The sequence below is a fragment of the Astatotilapia calliptera genome, chromosome 10, assembly GCF_900246225.1.
Source record: "Astatotilapia calliptera chromosome 10, fAstCal1.2, whole genome shotgun sequence".
Lineage (NCBI taxonomy): Eukaryota > Metazoa > Chordata > Actinopteri > Cichliformes > Cichlidae > Astatotilapia > Astatotilapia calliptera.
In genome coordinates this window covers 19,584,977-19,603,633 of record NC_039311.1, presented here as the reverse complement: position 1 = coordinate 19,603,633, position 18,657 = coordinate 19,584,977, and the positions used below count along the sequence as shown (strand labels likewise).

General features: G+C 39.7%; 1 protein-coding gene across 1 annotated transcript; it reads left to right on the top strand.

Moving 5' to 3' along the window:
- The first annotated feature begins 269 nt into the window (after positions 1-269).
- LOC113030524 (RING finger protein 145) lies at positions 270-17,981 on the top strand. The gene is made up of 12 exons (XM_026182035.1): positions 270-453; positions 5,663-5,914; positions 7,125-7,233; positions 7,406-7,497; positions 9,604-9,839; positions 9,962-10,137; positions 10,636-10,776; positions 11,107-11,289; positions 11,632-11,779; positions 11,930-12,052; positions 12,176-12,409; positions 13,900-17,981. Exons 2-12 carry the CDS (start codon positions 5,731-5,733, stop codon positions 14,611-14,613), a joined length of 2,340 nt encoding a protein of 779 aa, XP_026037820.1. The 5' UTR covers positions 270-453; positions 5,663-5,730; the 3' UTR covers positions 14,614-17,981.
- The last annotated feature ends 676 nt before the right edge of the window (positions 17,982-18,657 follow it).

Here is an 18,657-nt window from a genome sequence, read left to right as displayed (position 1 = left end):
TTTTAAAGTGCTATATAAATAAACGATGATGATGATGATGAAATATTTTAGGCGTTTGTTAATATACTATGATGACTTATTTCTGTAATGTTTCATTCCCCTCCCAAATTTATTTTTACCATTAATTGAGTGACAAAAAATCACACATCCTAATTCCACTTTATAACAGTCTTTGACAATATGTTGTGAATAAAAAGCTTTGTCAGGTTAAAAAAATATATAACCTGTTCTTTCTGTACGGGACAGTAACATTGCGCATGCTCGGTACATCTTGCTTGGTAACTTGGATAATGGCCGCTAGGTAAGATGAGCGGATGGGCCGCGTCGTTTCAGCGTGAAGTGCTCACTCCGGGAGGACCGTTAACTCGGGCGGTGGCGAGTTAAAATGGTCAATATCCGACCCGTAAGGCATCCAGAAACAGTTGTACATTGTGCGAACATCGTCATTCAAACGTAAGTTCTTATTTTTTTTAAGAGAAATTTGTCTACGTGCCATAACTGGTTGCTAGCCGAGTGTCCCAGTCTGCTACATTTGGGCTTACTTGCTTAGGGGAGCAGGTTATGGTAATCCTCAAGCGTTATAAGCTAGAACATTTTATGTGAACATGTGCGAAGGCTGGCGCCTTAATTTGTAAGGTCAAAAGCAAGCTGATTCGTTCGGAGTGTTTTATTTCCCGCTGTGTTAAACATAAGCTAGGTTGTTGTTGTTAGTAGTTCCTCGGCTCGGTGACAGTGATGCTAGCTGAAAGCGTTAGCTTGATGCAGCTCATCACATAGCGCACGTACGCTGTCATAGCTCGCTATTTCTATCACTTTTACATCCACCAAACTGCGTGGAAACCGTAGGCATGCATTGTCATGTCTGTTATAAGTATTCATGGACGATACAGACCAGTATAGCAAGCAAAATATTGCCGTATTTGCGGCGTAATTGCGAGAATTTATTTCTGTCGAGACAGAGGGGTTACTAGAGTTCATGGCGTAGCACAGTCGTTGCAGCACTCACTCATCCATAACGTTTTCATTGCCGGTGCTTCAGTTAAACTAGTAAATGGTATGCAGCCATTAGACCAATGGCTGCATACCATATACCCTACAGCTGTCAAAGGATTACAACGGATAAAAATTAATTGGTAGACGGCCTTGTTATATAAGTTCAGATTCTGCAAAGTGATGTCTGTCTGGGCAGTGATAGTCGTGGTAAATTTAAAGTTATGTAAGTTAACGGGATCCTGCTACGGGATGCTGGGATAAGAGATGGAAACACTGCTGTTGGCAACTCAAGAAGGAAAAGAAATGTAAGAGCTTTGTTTAAATGGAGTGGATTGAAACTTCGTCACGTTTCTTTTTTAAAAACTAGCACTCACAGTGAAATGTTCCTCTAAAACTTCACGCAGGTATTAAAGGGCACTTAAACGAAGGGTTTGTAAGCAGCTAATTTTTTTTTTTCCAAGTGCAGTAGATATGTTGTTTGGAAAAGGCCAGGAAAAAAGAGGGCAACATGTTGCTCTGTGGAATTCACTTTTGTGAGGCTTTGAATTTCCTTAAGCTCCAGCGCTTTTGGGTGAGAGCCTGGTTAACAATTGCTGATTTGTTGGAGAGCCTCGAGTTTTTCAAACATGCTCAGATTGCCTTGGAGTAATTCATGATCACTGTGAGAGGTTTCATCACTTTGAGGTTAATACGTTAGAAATAATATATTGAGTTGCATTGATTACATTTGGTGTGTTTGCTTTGCATCATGCAGTAGTGGCAGTGACGGGATTTAGTAGGTGGGAGGAAACAAAACTGAAATGCAATCTTTAAACAAATCTTTTTGTTTTAATAACTTCAACATTTGTGTAAGAGATGTTTTATGCCATTTTTTAATAGCATTTCATAACTTTGAGGTCAGTCGTTGAAATGGTTGAAAACCTGTACATATTCAAGAATTTTCCTACATTGAACAACCTTTAGCACCCACCAAATCATCAGAAAATGTAGTCAAACTAATTTTAATCTGTTCTGTTAATGCAGGTGCCATTTACTCAAGCATATAAAACATTTTTGTTTATCAAATAAGTAGGGAAATCCAGAGATAGGGTAACTGACTGTATGCTAACTGATCATGCTTATATGACTAGTTGTCCACCAAAAGCCCATTTTAAGCCAGGATAACACTGATATTGGCTAGTGTATGTATAGAACCATAGATGCGAGTTAAAATGTTTTTTTTTTCTTTCTTTAATCCCATCCATTAGATTTTCCATCAGGATCTGTGTTGATATAATAAGTCAACATATTCTTTCTTTCTATATTTCATGTTTTGTAAACTGTTTTGACTTGTAGAAATTGTATTTTGTATGTGTTTATATCCGCCACCGCATTGCTCACCCCCAGATAGTGTTAATAAAGGTGTAAGTAAACTAGAGCTGGGCGATAGAACGATAACGATATGTATCGCGATATAACTTTTACTCGATAGAGAAATTAAGCTATCGCGATAGACCTCGCCGCTCTTGTCCTCTTTAAAAAAAAAAAAAAAAAAAGGTCAGCCAATCCAAATTAAGTAGCGCAGAGCCGAACCAATCACAGCCGCAGCGTCACATCGCGTGACTTGTTACATACAGCACAAGTGCCAAGCCGCACGTGTGTTTGTTTGGGAAGCAGCCAGCGGGTAATGGAGGAAATCAACCGAGCGTGACCGAAGAGAAAACAGATGATGGTTCCAGTGCCGGAGAGATTGTCGAACGGAAGAGCCAAAGAAGTTCCGTAGTGTGAAGGTATTTCGGCTATTTCAAGTCTGACAAAAAACAGAGTAGCGTGCACTGTAAATTGTGCCGAAAGCAAGTCTGGAAATACAATAAACTGGAGCATGCGTCACACTGTGCGCCACGTTATTGTTTCGGTGAAATGAATTTCTACAATACTGTTAATTCTACTCTCTGCAGTGTTTAAATGCTTACATATACACACAGTTACTGTCCCTCCACACATACGACTCGGTTCTGCTTCTATGCCCCAGCTTTGTTTACTTTTTCCCACTGAGGCTTCTAGACTTCTGATTGGCCAACATTTCTGCACGGTTAGGAATCTAGCGCCACCTGCTGCTTTGGCATGTTCATAGCAGCGTTTTCCTTCATTTCTGCCTTTATGTGTGTACAGGATTATTTTTTAAAACGAAAACGGAAAATCTCCGTTTTCAAAAATACCCGTGTACGTGTGGACGTAGCCTCAGTCTCTGACTGGAAGCGCTAATTCGTCATTCGGCTTTTGTCAGACTAAAGTAACTGTTAAAACTGTTTGAAAAGCTAAGCTATACAACAAGGAGAGATTGAGAATTTCCTTTTAGTTCTCAGTTTATTTGATATTGACAAAAGTTAGTCAGTTTTGTCTGTTCTTCTGTAAAACAAACTAAGATTTATTTTTAGAATTAATATTTTGTTTCTAAGTGGAATTGACAATTTAGTCTGTTTCGTTTGTACTATTTTGAAACTTAAACGCTTTAGCGGCTGCCTTTTGTGTAGTTTGCAATATTTGCCTTTGTTTATCTGAAAAAGTCTCATGTTCCTTAAGTACATCTACCCTGTTGAACTTATTATGGGAAATAAATATTTAAATAAAAACAAGCTGCTGATTATTTCACATTTTACTTGTGAGCAACGGCACATTTAAATCTTACAAATATAGTTATTTGGCTTATATCGTGATAGATATCGTTATCGCCTGAAATGAAAAAAACATATCGTGATATGAAAAAATCTCATATCGCCCAGCTCTAAAGTAAACCAAGAAATTATTTTGGCAAAGAGAGAAGTGTAACCATTCTGTCAGCGCAACAGAACAGTATGTGGGCTTTTTTTTTAAATGTGAACTGCAGATTTTGCAAGTATGCCTCTTATGCCATTTGTCAGACTTGACCTTTTGAGTTGCACCTGCATTAAAACATCTGAATGTGTTACCACATGCTGTACTTTCAGTTTCCCATGGTGGATTCTGTGCTGTTGGTGATTGTGTGGTAGCAAATAGAAAGGACTGGACAAATTTACATGTCTAGGTTGATTATTGACCCACAGATTTGACTATGCAAATTACAGTTGTGGGTGAAGCTGTTTTTAGCTGGGTCAACCGTGCAATGTTTCTTTGGAATCTTGGTAATAATAACCTATTCAAGACTAGCTGTTGTTCCCAGGATCAAGTTTCCGGCATTTCTGTATGGGTGGATGACGGTAAACAAAGTGAATTGTGGCTGACAGTAGTGCTTTCTGCCTGAACCTATAAAAATACTGTTGGCAGCATTTTGAGAATTTCTTGTTGGTTATTATTGCAACAGCCTTCTTAAAATCATGTCAAAATTATCTGGTAGCTTCATCATTATTAGGATTTTTATGCGTGATATCTGTTTGTAGACTTATAATTGTATGTAATTATACCTGTATATTGTATATTGAGGTAGGATCAAATGAGTTTACCTTTAAGTCTGTTTGTACCAACCCTTTCTTTGTCTCATTATTGTTTAAAGTGTATTTTGTTGTTATTTTAGTCATGTTCAAAATAAATCAATCATTCAGTGACAAAAAAAAAAGAGTTCTTATGTACACAGCATCACTCGATTGGCTTTAGTTAAGATGGTAAGAAAATGGTCAATGTTTCCCAGCTGTATGGCACTTAATGTTAGTACTGTGCTTGAATAAATAAGTACATATTTAGGCATGGGCAAAAGAAGTAGTGGGTTAAACTAATCTGCAATTTATTGATATAAATCAACAGTTAACTGTTGTTCCTGAGCTGTTATGACACCACAACCACTAACCGAAAGATGTGGCATATGGCAGCAACCATCTTGATCTCTGTGACAGGAAGTTGTAAACAAGCAAGGTAAAAAGTAAGACATGACACTAACCAGTGTGGTTCTGCAGTACTTTGATTTAGAAAATGAGGGGCTATATGTAGGTTTCAGGGTAAAGTGATAACTACTGGAAGTAGTGGGTAACCCTTTTTGGCATAGGTTTGTGTGTTGTGGATGGTGCCAATTCTTATATTCTGTTCTGACTAGTGAATTAGTTACCTTAGTTATTCTGTTATGCTGTTGTGGCAAAGGGGTTTCCTTCATTTAGAAAAAAATAAAATATGTCCACCAAAGATGTTTTGGGATTCTACCAAAGCAAAATACCAAGATAGCAAAATGGACTTTCTAGTTTCTGTTGTATTTGTTTATAAAGTAGCAAAAAACTTCCTTTAAGTAGTTCTTTGTCTCTGGACCCATTGTACTTCAGTCAATAGTCTCATTGAAAGTCCTGTTTGCATCAGGAAAAAAACAAAACACTGTCAGTATGCTAGCCTTCAGAGACTTTAAAATGATTTACGGTCATGTTACTAACTTATTATAAAAATTTGTGGTAATAATGTAACAATTGTTGAGTTTTACCTTTACGTTTAGACCACAAATGAATGAGACAGTTTTGTGATTGACCTCTTAAGTCTTTCGTCTTTTCTTCTGTCTTTTCTTCCTCTGTAGCTCACAGCTTTTCCTTTGACCTTTATAATAACTGAATTTATATTTTGTTGCCTTTGTTTTGGCTTTCATCTCTCTTTCTGTTTTCCTACTCTCACCTCCTATAACTGCTTCATATTAAGACTCCATCTTCCTTTTTTTATTTGCATTTTCTCTCTTTTGCTACAGACCACCCACTATTAACATCACGTCTTAGTGGTCAGTTCTGCCTTCGGATCAGAGCTTAAACTGAAACCATGGCAGTGAAGGACCGCGTAGAGGCTGTGCTCAATGTGGGTCTGCGTGTTCCCAGCATCATGCTGTTGGATGTCCTCTACCGCTGGGATGTCAGCTCCTTCTTCCAGAAGATCCAGCGCTCCAGCCTTTCCAATAACCCCCTTTTTCAGTACAAGTATCTGGCCCTCTACCTGCACTACGTAGGTCAGTGCCACCTTTCCTGTATTAAAACTTAAGAAAATGTTTGGTGTAACTGAGACACTTTGTTTAAATGCTTTGCAATGTCTGTACCACATTAAAGAGTTCCTCATTTGAAAACATCATGTGTACTTCCCTGTAGTCAGGTTACCATGACCTGCACTGAAACAGTATTATATGCCATGCATTACTGTTTTACCTCTGTTGGTTGAAAGTGCGTGATTTCTTTTTCCATTCAGAAGTGTCGACTCACGTTTGGTATTAGTCAGTAAGTCACGAGGCTCAGCTCTGTAGTGATTGAGAGGGATTATTTGACAGTGTGGCGATCGTGGCTCAAGAGTTGGGAGTTTGCCTTGTAATCGGAAGGTTGCCAGTTTGAGCCCCGGCTCGGACAGTCTCGGTCGTTGTGTCCTTGGGCAAGACACTTCACCCGTTGCCTGCTGGTGGTGGTCAGAGGGCCCGGTGGCGCCAGTGTCCGGCAGCCTCGCCTCTGTCAGCGCACCCCAGGGTGGCTGTGGCTACAATGTAGCTTGCCATCACCAGTGTGTGAATGAGTGGATGACTGGATGTGTAAAGCGCTTTGGGGTCCTTAGGGACTAGTAAAGCGCTATACAAATACAGGCCATTTACCATATCTGCTTTTAAGACACACTAGAAACTCAGAAAACCAGTACTCAAACACAAAGTTCTGAATTCAGTTTTGAAGGCATTACAAAATGTCTTTGCAGCACAAGTGGTTAGCCAGATACATTTACAGTGACACAGAAACACTGAAAGTAACATAAATGAAATAGCTAGGCCTCGTTCTATTTTTGTAATTTAACCTAGCTGAAATAAAGCTATTGTTGAGTTTTCTTTGTGTTTTGGCTGTGTGAGCTCTCAAACTTGGCTGCAGTTGGTTAATGAGCCAATAGGCTTGGTATGTGCTGATGAGCACTGTGGGTGGAAAGAAAGAAGGGAGAACAGGGCAGTAAAAATAAATATGTCTTTGCACTGAAGTGCTTTTAGACACAGTTTTAGGTAGTAGGCTATTGTATGGTAAGGCTTTCTGCAGTTTGTCAAAAATACCCCCCCCCCCCAAACTATGTCATAAACATCTGTCATACGCTTTATTTATGTGTTTTAAAACGCACTCTGGTCTGCAAACAGGAAGACGGATGCCTTTCAGAATGCATGACTTTCTTGTATTTCTTTTATATTTATGGCTACTTCACAGGTTACATCTTGAGCTTGGTGCTTCTGACTCTGCCTCGTCAGCACCTGGTTAAACTTTACCTGTATGTTCTTACGGCCCTGCTGCTGTTTGCTGGTCACCAAGTGTCAAGGTAAACATTCACAGAAACTTAAATCTACCAGAATAGCTAACAAGATGCCACTACTCCTCTTTTAAATACTGATGTGTGTATGTATGACAGTTTTCCTCTTGTTAATTCATGTGAAGGACTGGACATTGTGAGAATTTCCTCTGTATTGATTGTTTTCGTTTTTCTCTGTCAGGGATTATGTTCGCAGTGAACTGGATTCGGGTTATGAAGGCCCTGTCTACCTGGAACCTCTCTCCATGAACAGATTCACCACTGCACTCATAGGTATAATACTCATAGGTATAATTGTTCAACATTCATATTATTGAAGAATGTGAATGATGAGGTACCAATGTATTGCACATAGATACTAGTGGTGCAACGGATCAAAAATCTCGCGGTTTTAAGTCATGGATCAGAGCAATTTTCAGATCAGCAAAAAAGACAAAAATGTAACATTTACTTATTGAAGTATTTTTTTGCCTGTTGAAAATATTCAACTCAAGACTCATTCCAGGGCAGTACAGTCTTTGTATCTACCACTCAATTCAATTCAATTTTATTTATAAAGAGCCAAATCACAACAACAGTCGTCTCAAGGCGCTTTATATTGTAAGGTAGACCCTACAATAATACATATCGCTCATTATATCGCACTCTGCTGTGATATAATGAGCTGTTATGGTCACGTAGCTTTCCGTTGCCCTGGAGGTCCACCCATTTGTAGTAGTTAGGGCAACAGAAGATGCCTGGGACAGTTCAGCCATAACTTAAATCTTTTCCTGCTCATACATGCTTGGAATGATCTTGCCACTTAAGTGGACGCGAACAGGATATCATAGCGTGGCTCAAGCACGTTCATCATAGTTTAAACCCCTTGTTTTGCACAACGGAATACGGCCTCCCGTCTGCAGCTAAACACCCCAATAGCTTTTGTAATAGCTTTAGCCCGGTCGGACTGAGCAGCAAACTCCTCTGCTCCTCCACTTGGACCGCTAGCGCTGGCCATAACTATCGCTTGACAGACCCACCACGCGCACCATACACATACTTTTTCTTTCTTCTTTTTCGAATCTTCGGATCACGTGCGTGCCAAACCGTGGAGTGGGATCAGTTCGGATTACGGATCAACCGCGATCCGTTGCACCACTAGTAGATACAGACCCGTAGACCCACTTGGGCAGCAGAAAGATATTTATTTATTTATTTATTTAAATTTGAACTGTTTCCTTCTTTTTAATGGCTGCACATACTGCTGTACAAAGTATAGGAACATTAATTTTATAAATTGGCACCTCGTAGCACTGCAGTACAACCAGTAGGACTAAAGCTCAGAATTCATATGCTCTAACCAAATGGCTAAACTGAATGGGCATAGTATTCAGAGCATATGATGAGTAGGATGCATCTTTTGCCATGGGTCTGTGTGAATTTCATCCAAAAGAAAACAGTCTTCATTTTGGGATTGTGTTTTTGGACCCTGCATGGGGCAGTAAGTTGAGATTATTCATTGAATTTGTGTAACCTGGGTCAGTAAACATTCATGGACTATAGTAGACTGTGCAAAGTTGCTAAGAAGATGCATACAGGTACTGGCAAAAGAAAAGGAGACACTTGAGTCTTTTCCTTAAGAAATGTTTGTGTAACAGGAATAAGCACACCTTGTTTTTGTCTTTTTAACAAAAAAAGTGGAAATAGAATACTTGGCTGCACATATGTACATATTTAGCATTGCTCTCATGTCCATGTGAGCACTTTCATTAATTATATAAATACCCAATGCTACAGCATCCACATTAATGGGATTATGAAGGAACCTAATTTGTACCAATTCCAGAATTAAGAAGTGCTCACATACGTATGTGCTTCAGTCTTCCTCTGGGTGGGAAAGCAAAAAGAACAACCTCCTGTAATTTTTCATTATGTCTGTTGCTGCTATGCTTAATTATGTAAAAATGTATCATTTTCTAAATAGAAAATGCTGTAGAGTCTGTGTTTTTAGGACCTAGTTTAAACTTACTAGAGAGTATAGATGGAGTCTCCTGTGCTATAAATAGACCGCAGAGTGCTGCTTTTACTGCGTAGTGAAAGCCTGAGAAAGCGAAAATAAGATGAGTACAGTGACAAAAATATGCTACTGTAAGGAGCAATGTGAGATTAAAGCTGCTTCTCTTCTCTTTTAAATGTTTGTTCCTTTTTGGTGTTTGACACATTTTCACCACTCTAGGAGAGCTATAAATATTCTGATAAATTTTCTTTTAATTGTCAGTTACACGAAAATGATAAATACCACATCACAAAAAACATTTTAAAATCAGAGTGATAATAGTGTCTTTAGTCATTTATTCAACTCTTTGTTTTATATATGTGTGTATGTGTGTCTTCTTTCAGGTCAGCTGGTGGTTTGTACACTTTGTTCCTGTGTGATGCAAACCAAGAGGATTTGGCTGTTCTCTGCTCACCTCCTCCCTCTAGTGGCTAGACTGTGTCTGGTCCCACTCGAGACCATCGTCTTCATCAATAAGTTCTCAATGATCTTCACAGGCCTGGAGGTCATTTACTTCCTGGCGTCTAACTTGCTGGTACCATATAACCTGGCCAAGACTGCCTACAGAGAGCTGGCTCAGGTATTTATTGTGGGCTGATGTTGCAAGCTTTTCAGTTTCTGTGACAGGATTTCAGTTCTGAGATATTTTTCTGTAGATGGTATCAAAGGTATTCTTTATTTCGGTCTTTTTCTGTCCTGCAGGTGGTAGAAGTGTACGGGCTTCTTGCTTTGGGAATGTCACTGTGGAACCAGCTGGTCCTTCCAGTTCTCTTCATGTGTTTTTGGCTCGTGCTGTTTGCTCTGCAGATATACTCCTACTTCAGCACAAGAGACCAGCCTACTTCCAGAGAGAGGCTGCTTTTCCTTTTTCTTACAAGGTAAGACTATAAATCAGGCTGCAAGACACTTTACATTTTACGTCACTGACCCTTTAGAAGGTGTGTTTATCTATTTATTGCCTTGTATCGTTGAAGGGGCAGGTAGTGTGTACAAAACATAAATCTAGTTTTGATGTACTGGAATTTATTTAGAAAATCTAATTATATAAAAGTATATAAATTATATAGCATCATATAAATTACAGAGACATTAGATTGCAAAGCAAGTCAGTCTGCAGAGTTTGAGTAAAGCAAGTTTTTAGATTTTGAGATAATTTTGCAGAAATGTGTCAAGAGGAAATTCTAAAAGATGTGTTGGATCCATTTGTCACAGTGCTAAATAACCCATGTTTTGCACTGGTGGACAGAATTAAGTTAAAGCAGACGACTGAGATACTCATCAGAACTTTAAGGACGCGATCTAAATATTTAAAATTGTTTAGAAAGTTGTTGTTTTTTTGTCATGTTCTCTAAGTAATTTGCTCCTCCTTTCTCCAGTATCGCAGAATGCTGTAGTACACCGTACTCTCTGCTGGGTCTGGTTTTCACAGTTTCTTTCATTGCGCTGGGCGTTCTCACACTGTGCAAGTTCTACCTGCAGGGCTACAGAGCCTTTATGAATGACAACACCATGCACAGGTCAGCAAGGTTTTTATTTTCTTGATGTCTTCTGGTATGTTTCTTTTAATTAGTTTAGTCTGTTTTAGCCTCTCTGTCCCAGTAACCATCATGACTGAAGGCAATATGTTTTCTGACTGTTTATCCCATTCGTGTGGAAACACATATATCTGGAACTATTCTTTAAGGATGTCTGCATTTCACACAACTGTCTAATAGGATAAAATAATTGACATTGTATACCCAAAAGTCAAGTCTGGATAAACGTGTATATGATCTCCAACTTGAGTGCAAAGCCAAGGCATATAATTGTGTGGTGTGTTAACTCTAATTTGTTTCCTCTCTGTGCAGGGGGATGACTGAAGGTATCACCTTGCTAATCCTTGCGGTCCAAACTGGCCTCATTGAGCTGCAGGTCATCCACAGAGCCTTCCTCCTCTCTATCATCCTCTTTATTGTTGTTGCTTCCATCCTGCAGTCCATGCTGGAGATAGCAGATCCTATAGTCCTAGCCCTGGGAGCATCTAGAGACAAGTAAGAGAATATACCAAAGACTTTTTTTATGTGTTTATTTTTAAGAAAACTCTGTGTCCCACTGTTTGTTTTATTTTGTACTGATCATAAACAACTATTAATAACTATGGGCAGTTAGTTAATTATCACAGTATTCATTATCTATGGTCATCAGTACAACTCATGCTAACATCATAAATTAAGTAACACTACAGTGTACAGTCCTTCTTTCTTCATTCCTACCTAAACAGGCAGTTAGTCTTTTTGACATCAATAAATGTAATCTGACTCAATGTGTGTATACAAAGCCTGCTATCAACCTGGCTGCTTTCTCATATGCTTGTTTTGCTGCCTGTCCCGTAGGAGTTTGTGGAAGCACTTCCGTGCAGTTTCTCTCTGTCTCTTCCTGCTGATCTTTCCAGCGTACATGGCTTATATGATCTGCCAGTTCTTCCACATGGACTTCTGGCTTCTCATCATCATCTCCTCCTCAATCCTCACCTCTCTCCAGGTAACACACAACTGCATCGCAGTGTGCAAAAACATTAAATCAAATAGTTTAAACTTGCTCTACCCAAACAGTTGAGCCTAATACTAATTAAACATTTATATTTGCTTGTTTGTTTAATTCCATAATAACTCTGAAACACTGTACCACCAGGTCCTTGGCACTCTTTTGATCTATGTTCTCTTCATGGTGGAGGAGTTTCGTAAAGCTCCAGTGGAGAACATGGATGAAGTCATATATTGTGTAAATGGGACCTACAGATTGCTGGAGTTTCTGGTATGTCACACACACATACACCAACTCTTTGCTAAGTTCTGCCTTCTGACTGTAAACAGACACTGTCATCTAATGCATCAGCACGGTCTCTGCCTCACTGTCAGTGATTTGTTCCCTCGCCAGGTTGCGGTGTGCGTGGTGTGCTATGGTGTATCAGAGACTGTATTTGGCGAGTGGAGTGTGATGGGAAGCACCATCATCTTGGTCCACTCGTACTATAACGTCTGGCTCAGAGCCCAGCTGGGCTGGCAGAGCTTCCTGCTCAGGAGAGATGCTGTAAACAAGATAAAAAGCCTCCCCACAGCTAGCAATACACAGCTGCAGCAGTATAACGACATCTGTGCTATCTGCTTCCAGGTATGAACTAGAGATGGACCGATCCGATATTGCGTATCGGTATCGGTCCGATACTGACCTAAATTACTGGATCGGATATCGGAGAAAAATAAAAAATGTAATCCGATCCATTAAATATCACGAAAACACCTCACAAAACTTGCAACACGCCGTAACTCACCTCAGAACGTTAGCAGTCGGAGCAGTATGCATCACGTGATAGAGCGGCTGTGGCATGCGGGACCTGTCGGTGGTCTGGATAGCATTTGGAGCTTCGCTAGCAACCTGGCATTTCATCTCCGACAAAGTTATCCCCGAGAGAAGTAAAGCAAGTGTGTAAGTCCATCTCTGAATGTTTGTAAAGCATTCCTGCGTTAAGCTTAACAAGCGACTGCCTCTCGCTCTCCGGCTGCTACTTCAATCATGAAACTGATCAATGATCAGCTGATCGGCTTTTCTGTCGCGAGTCCGTGTCTCTTGTTTGTTTTTGGCCCACTTTGCACCAGAAAGAGGAAACCAGCGGCTGAACAACAGCAGAACGTTTAAGCTTGATAAGCTGTTGTTAGAATTTATTTAATATTACTTTCTACTCGAGGATCTTTTTCTACGTAGCTGACGCTGGTAACTGTGCAGGGGCGGATCTAGCAAAGTTTAGCCAGGGGGGCCGATAGGGCATGAACAGGGAAAAGGGGGCACAAAGACATACTTTTCTTTCTTATTCTCATTTAAAATGTCGAGCTTTTAATAAATAATTATCTGACACCCAAAGTTTTAATTTGATGTAAAATGAATAGAAGTCAATTACTGTATATAGTAACTATTAAGTCTAATATATATACCCTAGTAAGCTATAGTACTTTTTACTTTGGGAAGGTACCATCTGTGCAGTCTGCAATTTTGTTGAAGAAAGATGTTGAATCTATTTAATATTTCTTGAAAAATAATTGATTTCTGTGCATTTTTTTTTCACACTGCATCAAATTAAGGTTGATTACGTCGATTAAGCATCATGAGGTGGCGCGTGAGGGGTGGTTCCCTATTTTTTATTTATTTATTTTTGTTGTTGCTGGGAGTTGGAACCCTATTAGTTAGGTTGCTTAATATTTACGCTAAGTACTCTTTAAAATACCAGAATAGGGAGGATGGTGTAGGTCTAAGTTTATTAGATTGATCAGTATTGCTGAACTATGAAATATTTTTTTTGTATACAGGTATAACAGAATAGCTTTAGTGTAGTTGTTGTTTTAAACTTGAGTATGAACTTGCCGACTTGCAAAATGCAGCAAGATATTTTAAAAAACAGTTTTGTTGATTAAAAAACACTATATCGGATTCATATCGGTATCGGCAGATATCCAAATTTATGATATCGGTATCGGTATCGGACATAAAAAAGTGGTATCGTGCCATCTCTAGTATGAACTGTTTTTATGTTTATCTAAAGAGGATGCATGAGAGAGTTAATCTGGGGCTTTAAAAGGTAGGCTAATGTGAAATTTGATTTGTTCCAGGACATGACCAGTGCTGTGATCACTCCGTGCAGTCATTTCTTCCACGCTGGCTGTCTGAAGAAATGGCTGTATGTCCAGGAAACGTGCCCTCTCTGTCATTCACAACTCAAGAGCCAATCACCAACTAATGGCGGAGCTACCCAAGAGACACCTGCAGCCAATCAGAACCCTGCAGGACAGGAAGAAGCCCCAGGCAACAAGCAGGAGGAGGACCACAGCACTCTACCGGAGGATAGGAAAGAGGAAGCGTCAGTAGAGCAGGAGGGAGATAATGAAACTACCACATCAGCTGGGGAAGCCTCCTCTTCCACCTCCCCCACTGGCATGCAGTCTGCTCCCCTGCACATCGTCAACCCTCCATTATCATCTTCCTCTTGTTCTTCTCCTCCTCTTGCAACTGATTCTGTGCCGCACCAGTCCCCTGCAGATCACCCTTCTGCATCTTCTTTCTCTACCTCTTGCACATCAGACACACCTGACGCTCCTGCATCTCACTGCCATTCTGTCTCCACCTTTCACCAACCAACGTCACAGGTACTGACCCAAGCAGAGGCGAACCCTGCTGAACCCGAATCCCTCCCTCAGCTAAAATCAGTCTCCCTTGTGGACAGCAAGGAAAACTCTACTGGTCCATCATCACAATCTAACCCACCAACTCCCCATTCAGTGGAACCTCCTCCTCGTCCTCCACCCCCTCCTCCATTCAACCCCTGAGCTCCATTTTAACACACACACAACATACATGCATGCATGCATATATAATCACACAATCTAAATAATCCCCTATTGTACTTGTCCAACTGTTTGCTGTTGGCTCTCCCATCATGTCCAACTCCTTCATATCCATATTATGTTTCAAAAGATCTTAAACAATCTCTAAACAGAAATTCATCACTCGGTATTTAAAAAAAAAAGAGAAGACAATGATTGCAGCTTTATAAAATGTTAGTACTTGGAGCAATGAAAGGTTTCCCATGATAGGTGTAACCCATGCCAGCAGTGATTTCATCACAGGTGCAGTTGTTTTCCACATGTTCTTTCACAGGGATTCAAATTTAATACAAAAAACAGGATGCAGTAATCTCATCTCAGAATGAATTGGGAGTTTTACACCATGTCCAGAAAATGTGAAAATCAGATTTCCATCCCGGCCTTTTTCTCCCCCCCCCCCCCCCCCCCTTACAATCATGCTTTTACCCCTTACCTTTTGATGCCCGACATTTAGGGCAATGGTTGCTCCTGCCTTTGTTTGTACAGCTTGAACTTTCACTGCTGTACATTTCATAGTGTTTGGGTGCCACGATTTATCGAACAGTTGATCAGACTATCGATTACTGATGGTTGCATTTTATACCGTGACAAAGTCTTAACATTTCATAACGTCTAGAAATTCTCCACATTTTTTGTTTTTCACTGCTGGGTGTCAGTAGTGTTGTGATTTAGTGAATACTGAGCGTTAGCAGACTGAATGTTGTTTATTGAGGTCGCCGCATGACCTAAAGCCTGGTGCTAAGCAGAGGACACATGGTATGGTCTAGCTGAGGGGTGCAGTGTGAACTTTTGGTTCACATTGAATAACTTACATGTGTCAAGCTTTTGCTTTTATACTACTTCAATATCTGATTCAGACTTGTTTGGCTGGTCCCAGCAAAAAAACAGTTCTATTCCTCATCGCCAAACTTTTGTATTACTGTTAAAGCAACTTTATTTTTAAGGTCATTTTTACATTACTGCTTTATTGGATACCACACGCTGCAAATGGACTAAGGGGAAGATGGAGAGACGAGGTATAAATTAGTCCACAGAGTTGATAAGGAGCTCGGATTTTGCCCTCATTAGCTCTATTTTATGGTTCTCACTCGCGCTTACCGTTGCAAGCTTAGCTCACTAACAGATCAACCAATCATTCACATTGTTGATCGCTGATGGCAGGAGCCAATCAGCTCCTTTCATCCAGTTACATTAGAGACCCTGTATTTTCCAAGACATTAGGGTTTTCCTGCTCGTCAGTCAGTTTACTCCATAAATTGTTGATACCAGCAAATTGAGCCATAGCTTCTTTTTTTTTTTTTTTTTTTTTTCCACAAAAACACACTTTCTTTTGGCTACTGCATTTAGCAGATGAAGCATGGCGAGGAAGAAATATGCTTTGAAATGAGTGTGAAAGACTGAAAACTTGAGGATGGCAAGTCCTGATGCACGCTTATATGTAGACCTTGCTGCCGCTCTGACCACAGAATTTGTTCGTCCCCAATGTGCTATAACCTTGCTACCAATGTTTTTTGTTTTTTTTCTACCTTTTTTTTTTCTTTTGGGGTTATATTTGCACTAATGTCATTTTTTACTAGCAATGCTCCAAAGCTGTTCTGTGGATGTCGGCAACCAAATACCCTCTGATGTCTGTGTATGAGGAAACGGCCCAATCTGTTTGTGTGTAATGTACATAAATGTTGCTCTGTACGGAATCTATATTAAACCAGAGGAGTGTTGATAGATAAATATATATATATACGTGTATATATATATATATATATGTAAGACGAGGGCTTGGTTTCTCCAAAGTTTCCTTTCTTTGTTTCTTCACGTGCCTGAGAGCAAAGAGAATTTTTTGGATAAGAAGCTGCTGGGAAATCAAGCCCTCTGATCTTTGAGACCAGCCAGTGTTGCTGCTTCTCCAGTCTATATGATGCATCTTTTAAGCTGGTGTGATCACTCTGGTGCCCTCTACTGTTAGGAGTGGGATCAGCATGGTGCAGACGGACAGGAGACGCATTAATTAGCGCTCAGCAGTATTACTTACTAGCACTATTATTAAAGGTCTTATTAGTATGAATGACCATATTCTTGACATTAGGAAGCGTGGGCTGCAGGGTTGAGAATGAATACACGATCAGTGTAGGATCAAACCTGACCAACGCTGTTTTGACTTTTTGTGTTTATTTTTTTTAAAGAGATGAAATGTAGAGTTTGATGTATTTTGCACATGTTCTTCTGAAAGGTGAACCTAAGGACTTTTCTGTACACAACTTATTTTATTACCAACACCATTCCTTCAACATTGATTTTTTTTTTTTTTACTTAAATACAGCACTTGAAACGGTTATAATGAATTGAGCTGTTTAAAACACACTTGGTTTTCGCCATGACGCATTTCCACTGCGTCCTGCATTGAGATCACCTGTAAGATGAAATGTGACGTGACGCCCCACGAGGGCGATAACAGTCAGTGGCAGCTGTATGTGAATTTTGCATTTCAGTATTAAATAAAATACGCATCAGTGACTGTGGTAATGTGCCAACAAATGTCTTAGCCATCACTGGTGCTCCTTACACTGAGCAGGATTCATTTTACAGTTAAGCTCCTCTAAGGGGCCATAATGCCTTTTCAGATTGTAAAGTCACACATACATACAAGTACAATAAGTTAACCTGAATATCTTTTTTTTTTTTAATCTTTATTTTTTTTAGTTGCTCCTAATTGGCTTGCTCTGCAATCATAATTTCAGGATGTATTTTGTCTACTTAACTAGTACTGCTGTTAGACTTTCATATTTGATGATCTTTACTGAATGTGACTAAAAACCCAGAGACAGAAAACCATTTTTGACCAGTGTGACAGCAAAGTTAGCCTTGCATCTGATATCCAGATGTTTCACTGTTTCCACTTTTCACGATTCTTTGTAAAAATCATAATTTTTTTGAGTGTGAGCAAATACAGAAATGGAATCTATAGCTGCCACGGAGTGAGAGCTCTGTAAAGACGTTTTACTGTATTTTCTGAATGCGTTCTTAAATCTGCTCTTCGATACTGTTGCCTCTGACTGACAGATGCGTAGAGATGAATTGTACTTGTAGGGCTGCTCTCCCCGACACTCCCTGCAGATTCTTGTTTAAGATGAATTGTTTTTGTCCATTGAGTTTATCCAAAAACAGCTTTAGGACCTGCTCTGTTTAATGTGGCTCTCAGTGCCATTTCTTTTCTGTTAAAATGCTTCATGTTGGTTTTTGGACTTTATGCCTGGCATTGCCTTGTTTATTTTACAAAAACTGAATGTCAAATAAAATGAACCATCCACTCTGAATGCTGTGACTGTTCTTACTAATACTTTGATGAAGTGTAAGGAAAATAACAAAATAAAGATCATTGTTTTGGAAAAGGTAAGCGACTGAAAAGTGGGTGTGATACCACCTGCTGAAATTAAAATGAAATGCCACACAAATAATGTTAAGCAAATAATAATGGGTGTAGTACGTAAGGTCAAAAGCAGTCGAATGTATTACAAAAGCTGTATCAGTTTCTTTGAAAAGTCTCATATGTACATTTTGGAGACAATGCATCAGGTGACTGAGCCGTTGCGTCTGACTTTGAGGTACTGCAACAGCAGAGGGCAGCAATACTGTAGGAAACATGCTCCCCAAAAATGAAGCCAAAACGTCTCTATCACCGCCTAGTGTCTTGGCTGCAGTATAGGTCATAAAAAAACCCTCATCTATGTTAGCGGATGGGACTGGGGTCGGGCTAAAATTAGAAGAAAAAAAAAATCAGATCTTTTTTTTTTCCAAAGATGCTTTCTATCATTATCAGTAGTTCTCATCAGGCTGATTTATGTTCATTGGGTCTCCTTTCTTATAAGTTTGATTCTAATTAGTAACACAAAGCTGTTAAATTGGGGTGAAACGTCATCACGACAGCTTTGACTGGCAGCTGCAGTCACGGAGAAACTTGCTTATCTCTGTTTGGGAAGGGCAGATGGAGCC

Excerpts from the sequence above, each read along its gene's own strand:
- LOC113030524 (XM_026182035.1), top strand. The coding sequence starts at position 5,731 with ATGGCAGTGAAGGACCGCGTAGAGGCTGTGCTCAATGTGGGTCTGCGT. Across the intron at positions 5,915-7,124 it reads CCTCTACCTGCACTACGTAG|GTTACATCTTGAGCTTGGTG; the intron begins GTCAGTGCCACC and ends GCTACTTCACAG. Across the intron at positions 9,840-9,961 it reads CCTACAGAGAGCTGGCTCAG|GTGGTAGAAGTGTACGGGCT; the intron begins GTATTTATTGTG and ends TCTGTCCTGCAG.